Raw genomic sequence first — 6844 nt, 5'->3', positions numbered from 1 at the left:
CGTCATGCGTCATCGATGATGCACGCATATATCCACGTGGATCTGCGGCATATGCCGCTCTTTTTACTTCGTTTTGACTTCAGTTTGAAGTGAAAGAGAAAATAAATGCACTGTTTGCATTTTCTGAAAGGAACATTTTTCTGTTTTTGCTAAACTTTCCTTTGCTGAGTCGAGGTCTTCTACTGTGGATCGTTTCTGGAGAAATGAAGTGTTCCTATTGCAATTAGCTTGTTGAAAGTTTTGGGAGAGTGCAGTCGGCCAACATGGCGAAGGTCAGTAGTACTAGTAGCAAACCCACCGAAGGTGATTCAATGGCAGATGACAGGTGTGGCATCGGCAGCGCTCTGGAATACTGCGTGGAGAAAGACGAGCTGTTGCGCATCATCTCTGGCCTGCCTAGCTTGCCGGACGAGGCCAGACTGGAAAGGTTTGCGTGTAAGTAACAGTTAACAGATACGGTGAAACAGTACAGTAGAGTACACAAGAGTACATGGCTTTTTTGATTGTACTGTGAAATGTGTGATCAGGGGCGTCGGAAGGTATTTTAGTGTGGTACTGTCAGCCATCTTAAGTACAATTTACTCGTGGGGGGGGGGGGGGTGTCGGCTGAGCCGAAAATTTTGGAAATTTAGGTCCCAGATCAGTGTATTTTATTCATTCACAGGGTACCTGGGGCAAAAAGTGGTACGGTCAATACCGTAGTGACCGTACCGTGTCCGACGCCCCTGGTGAGTGTAACATACCAGGGTTCTAGCCAGGTAAAAAGAGTAGGGGAGGGGGGGGGGGGGGCAGGGGAAACAGTTACCCCGTAACCCATTGTTCCGTTTTCTAAAAGTGTCTTGCCATGCCAAATGCAACATGCCAAATGCAACGTTCTGGGGCGAACACACGACTTCACAGTCCACACAAATGTGCCGTTGTGAACCCTTTACAGTACAGTCAGACCTCCTTTATCCGGGCCTCGTTTATCCGGATCCCTCGCCATCCGGAAGAAAATCGTTGGTTACCGATTTACAGCATATGCCATGTACACATACAGCATGCGTGTCCGATTATCCGGTTCCCTCGCCTATCCGGATATTTTTCTGGAAAACGGATGTGTGCGGTTTTGCGAGGTCTGACTGTAGTAGTGACTAGAGACTGCATTTTCGTTGAAAGGCATGAAAAGACACAACATCGACAAATGAGTGGGGGGGGGGGGGCTCAATTAGAGTAGGGGGGGGGGGGGGGGGGGGGGCACTCAATCAGAGTAGGGGGGGGGGGGGGGGGGGCTGTGCCCCCTACCCCCTTTGGCTAGAACCCTGCATACTATGGGATAACTGTTATCTGTGTAATGTAATCATACCACAAGTCATTGTAGTACACTCAATCTCTGATTCTCTGGAAAGTTACCTGTTGCGACCTTGTTATACCTTGTCAGTAGAGCTAAGAGTCACTGGTCGAACTGATTGCAATAAAGTCGAATGAATAAACCGGCTCAAGGCATCAAAGTCAAGTTGCTCTAACTGCGATAAACACAGCGAGCTTCGCACGAGGGCAAATACCTTTGACGCTAACCAGAGAGAATTCTCAACCGAGCCGGTAATCAATTTACAGCGGACATGGTGCATGCAACATAACCGGACTTTGCAGTCCACATACAAGTGCATGGTTTTGTGTACACACAGGTTCAAATGTGTACAAAAAGGCTGAAAAAGCTTCGTCGCTCCCGGCATCCACATCGCATGAAGAAGCCAGGACCAGGGAGTTGTGCAGTCAAATGACCCTGGATAAGAAGACCACCTTTGCACCGGGACCGCATTTGTATGGTACAGTCAGACCTCGCTTATCCGGTCCTCTTTTATCCGGATCCATCGCCATCCGGAAGAAAATCGCCGGCTACCGATTTACAGCATATGCCATGCATACATACAGTGTGTGTTTGATTATCCGGTTCCCTCGCCTGTCCTGATATTTTTTTGTGGAAAACGGATGTGTGCGGTTAGACGAGGTCTGACTGTACCTTGAGCGGTTGGCTTAGCCTGGCTTCAGTGTTCTGTGGCTGCCGTCTATTACTGTTTACTGGTGTTTACACGCATGTTTGATGATCATTCATTGCCGTCTTGTATGTACAGTACCCTGCCTAAGCCGACCGCTCAATGACCTTCGAAATGTAGTCTCTGTGTGCAAGCGGTCTCCTTGTCCAGGGTTGTTTGACTGGAAACAACATCCCTTGGTCCTCCTGGTTGTAATGGTCTTTGAGGACAGGTGGTCGCCCTATCAGAGTGGTCACCTTGAAAGGTTTTACTGTCCCTTACATGTACACTGTTTGTGCATCTTGTGGCCTAGCCAACCGTAGTTGTGCTCCAGTGCCGTCTCATGGTGCCGTTCGTGGCATTGATGGTGTGTGTGTGTGCATGCGTGCGCGCGCGTGTGTGTGTGTGTGCATGCTTGTGTGTGTGTGTGTGTGTGTGTGTGTGTGTGTGTGTGTGTGTGTGTGTGTGTGTGTGCGTGCGCGCATGACTGATTGTGTTGCTTTGCGGATTTTCCAGTCATTACTAACAACTATCAAGAGCAGCCTCATCTTCTCGATCCACACATGGGTAAGCCCTCGTAGCCATTCTAATCTCAATCAATGCTGCATGCCCTGAACTGTAAATTTGACCAGCTCAAAGACAAACTGTACCTGTTTCTCGGTACCAAGGTATTCCATCATTTCTTTTCATATTCGTCTTACAGTTGAACATCGATTATCCGACCACCTCTGGGCAGACAACTGTCAGGCGGTGTTCAGATAAGGCAAATGTTCCGGATAAGAAAAATCTGTCACTCACACACTTTCAGTGGTTATTACTAGCCGCACGACCTTTTTACTTTTTACTTTTCAAAATGTTCGTATTTTTTGAATGGCTCACTACATGCACAGTGCGTACTCTACGGCACGTGCGCCCAAAAAACTGTTACGGATAATCGAATGGTCGGATAGTCGATGTGCGGATAATCGATGTTCAACTGTATCATAATTATGTATATTCAGCTGTTTTTCCATATTTTAATGACGTTGCGAGGTGAAGAGAAGCTTTGCCTAAGCACGCCTCCCTGCCAAGGAGGTCATTCTCTCCCCTAGTACTACTATCATAGTAGTATGTGAGCATACTACATGTACATTTGAATGCGTTGAGTTCTTCGTCCATTGTTTTTCTCACATTCCGCAGATTGTAATAAAAACAGTCAGTGTGTGTACAGTATGTGAGGATAGTCTAATTTCAGAAATTTTAGATGCTCAGTAGGGCAAAAGGCCAGGTTAGGTGAACAGAAATTTTAGGTACAGAGAAGCGGTTTCCTATTGGATTATGTATGCTAGTGTTTGTTCGGTGTACTGAAATTTTAGCTATGAAGCAGATGCACCGGAAATTTGTGAAATACAGTAGCCATCAAGTACAGCATAATGACCATTGTTCCTTTGCCATGTTTAAACTGACATTGGCGTAAGATTCCCTCACTCTCCTCTTGCCTACTGTAAAGCGATAAACTTTTGCGTTTTCATGAATTGGGCTGGTTCACGATGAGAAACTTTGGCGATTTATCTCTTCAGTTGGATATGTTACTGTCTACAATCATGTACGGAGCAGTTTGCGGCGGTTATATTCGCGAATGTGTGATGGTCGCCTAAATATTGAAATTAAATTATTCCCGTAGCTATGCAGAAGACGTTACGTCAGTAACGTCTGGCGCTAGCCAGGGTCCACACAGCTTTAATTCGGTGTTTGTTTGTTTGTGTGTTTGTGTCACGCCTGGCGCTATACCGTATCTGTCCCGTACCGTACCGTACCATCAAACACAGCCGGCCACATACAACTGGCCGCACTATTCAAATAGGGCTTTCAAACGCAAGATCATAACGTGAAGCAACTTGGAAGAATGAGTATGAATGCGAAGTGTATGGGGGAATGCATGTAGGGTGATAGTGCGGGTTCGAATCCCAGGGAATGCCTGAAAAAAAAGGAAAATTGAAAAATTTATAACATCCCTATTCTTTTTTTGCCGTCATCAAGGCGGTAGATGGTGTCGTAATACCCTCGACCGTACCTGTCCCGTATCTGTCCCGTACCTGTCCCGTACCGTACCGTACAATCAAAGACGGCTGGCCACAATGCATATTCAAATAGGGCTTTCAAATACAAGATCATAACGTGAAGCAACTTGGAAGAATTAGTATGTATGCCAAGTGTATCGGGGGATGCATGCAGGGCGATAGTGCGGGTTCGAATCACAGGTTATGTCTAAAAACAAAAAGTAGAAATTTATAAGAATTTATAACATCCCTATGCTTTTTTTGTCTAGGTCATCAAGGCAAAAAAGCATAGCGTAGGGCCCTGAGCTTCCAAGCTCTCTCGTTTAATCTGTAGCGAAAGTTTCTCACTTTACAGTAGCCCCTAGCTGATTCATGTCCCTTGTTGCATTCTTTGCTCGTTCTAGTCCCCCTCCCTTCTCACATGGCTTGTTTAGTCTTAGTTGTTTACACCTCGCGTCCATGGATGTGGCGTGGCATATCACCTTGCTGGTTTAGTTCCATTTTTAGCGCCACTGCTCTTGTGTGAGAGTTTCTGCGTGATTCTGGTACACCTTATTTGTTCCATTTGGTTTTTAGCGGCAGGGTTTCTGTGTGAACTTCCACGCTGGTCCCAGTTCTTCACTGTTTTTCTGATGTATACTCCTAGTTAGTCAGCTTTGTGTTCATTCTTCTTCTTGTTCCCGATGAAGCCTCAGGGGTGAACGTTTGGAGTTGAATTACTTTGAGTTGCATCATCTGTCTAAGCCGACCACCGCTCAGAGGACCAATGTAGTTCCCGGGTGCAGGTGGCCTCCTTATCCAGGGTCGTTTGACTGGAAATAACATCCCACGGTCCTTGCGAGTACGTTCAAACTACCGAGAACCCTGTCAAACCGTGAATGGTGATAAGCCATGAAGGACATTCGCACTACCGGTAAACTAATGTTACTTGTGCAGCTCTCGCCGCGGCGGCATTGAGGAGGGATTTTCCCTTACTACCAGCCTGGGCATCTTTTTACTGCCGGGATGCTGTTTCCACTGCGGCAGTACAACGTTTCCGCCGGCAAAGTGCCAGTAACGTCACGTGATCAAATCACCTTGCAAACGTTCCCATTCCGTCACTTATTATCGGTAGTCTGAACGCTTAGGAAAGTTAGGTTTTACCTGCATTTTTGTCGTCTCTTCTTTTTTTTCTGCTACCATTGGCAGAGACCATGCTTCATACACTGATTGAGTATGGCTGCCTTTTATGGTCATGTGAGACATGTGTACCTGCTCTATATACACACATAGGCCGGGTGGCTGCTGAAACCGGTTGGCAACTTAGCTAAATGTTTCCTGCATTTTGTCTATCAGCAAGACAAGTTGTGCCCTCATTGAAACACAAACAAGTTCCAACAAAGCCCACGGAAAGGTAACCAGAGAGCGTTTTCATTTTGTCTCGTTCTTTCCTGCTACCATTTGCAGAGACCATGCTTCGCATATTGATGGAGTATGGCTGCTCGCCGCAGTCCACAGAGTCCGTACGCCACCAGGCATTCAAGTACGTGTATCAGCTGACAAAGGTGCGCGGACGCAAGTACATTGTGCGTCTGCTCAGCCACGAGGTGGCCGATCTAGAGCCGGCGTTGGCGCTGCTCAACGCACAGAATCCTAGAGACCACGAGGTGAGTGTGAGCGCGACGTGGCTCTTGGTGTCTGTACATGTACCGTAATGTCGCGTATTTAAGCCGGGCGCATTCCCGTAGAAGCCGACACCAGTACTTGGCTTCAGTTCGAACCAGATATTTCTAAAAACAGAGAGGTTCCAGGCTGTCCAAGAGAGTGCTCAATACTGAGAGGTAGAGCTGGTTCAAACAATAGGAGGACAGAGAAAGTGTTTTTACTCCGAGTTTCACGCACTAAGCGATCATCAGAAAACTGTTTTCTGATGATTTCTCTGTCCTCCTATTGTTTGAGCCAGATATTTCTATGTATGTCAACACTAAAACCAGGCTTATGTGCTGATAGTGCATCTTGAAAATCAGGCATTGCTCAATGCACAGAATCCCAGAGACCATGAGGTGAGTGCAAGCTAGACATGGCTCTTGGTTTTCGTACGCACTTCAGAGGCGTAGCTGGTCCCCCTGGGGGGGGGGGGGGGGGTTGCACGGCCGCATATCGGTATGTGTAGGATGGCTGGTGCATGTCATTCAAGGTCATTATGCATGCTGAACCTACAATGTAGGCCGACGGTTTTAGGCGCTACACATGCCCCCCCCCCCCGTGCTCCATGTGGGCTACGCACCTGCACTTCGAACTGGTCTTTGCTGGGATGACAGCTACACCATAGCTCAGTGGTTGGAGCATCGCTGGCCTCAAGCGAAGGTCCCTGGTTCAAGTCCTGGTGGTGACAGTCAATTTGTGTGTTAAACTTGTGACATGTATTGCTTGAAAATCTTTTTTATCTCCACGAGATATTTTGAATTGCTATTGTCTTGTACGTAGAGACCGAGTTTTCCTTATTCGTGGGAAGGCCACCACCCTCTAGCCGAGTTTCACGCAAACTGTGAATTTGTTTGTCTTGTACTTACAGACGTGGGAGACACGTTACGTGCTGCTGCTCTGGTTGACCATCATCTCTCTCGTTCCGTTCGACATGAAGCTGTTTGACGGGGGGCAGTCTGGCGCCAGTGATTCCGCTGACTCTGCAGCAGCCGGTGGTGGGCGACAGCTGCCGATCATGGAGCGAATTCTAGATGTGGCAAAGGTGAGTTCTCGACTTGAAAACTTGCCGGTCCAGCAGTTATGATTGTCGAAGCTGTGCACACA

General features: G+C 47.4%; 1 protein-coding gene across 1 annotated transcript in view; it reads left to right on the top strand.

The window, feature by feature from the left end:
- Window positions 1-83: 83 nt before the first annotated feature.
- LOC135824438 (tubulin-specific chaperone D-like) overlaps window positions 84-6844 on the top strand; it is an 83266-nt gene continuing 76505 nt past the window's right edge. Inside the window, exons 1-4 of the mRNA XM_065337177.1 lie at window positions 84-435; window positions 2532-2582; window positions 5501-5700; window positions 6609-6782. Of these exons, the coding sequence (XP_065193249.1) occupies window positions 264-435; window positions 2532-2582; window positions 5501-5700; window positions 6609-6782 (597 nt within the window). The 5' untranslated portion in view covers window positions 84-263. The remainder of the gene's footprint in view (window positions 436-2531; window positions 2583-5500; window positions 5701-6608; window positions 6783-6844) is intronic.

Source organism: Sycon ciliatum, chromosome 9 (assembly GCF_964019385.1).
Source record: "Sycon ciliatum chromosome 9, ocSycCili1.1, whole genome shotgun sequence".
NCBI lineage: Eukaryota > Metazoa > Porifera > Calcarea > Leucosolenida > Sycettidae > Sycon > Sycon ciliatum.
Note: the sequence above shows the minus strand (reverse complement) of the source record. Positions and strands in the feature narration are given on the sequence as shown.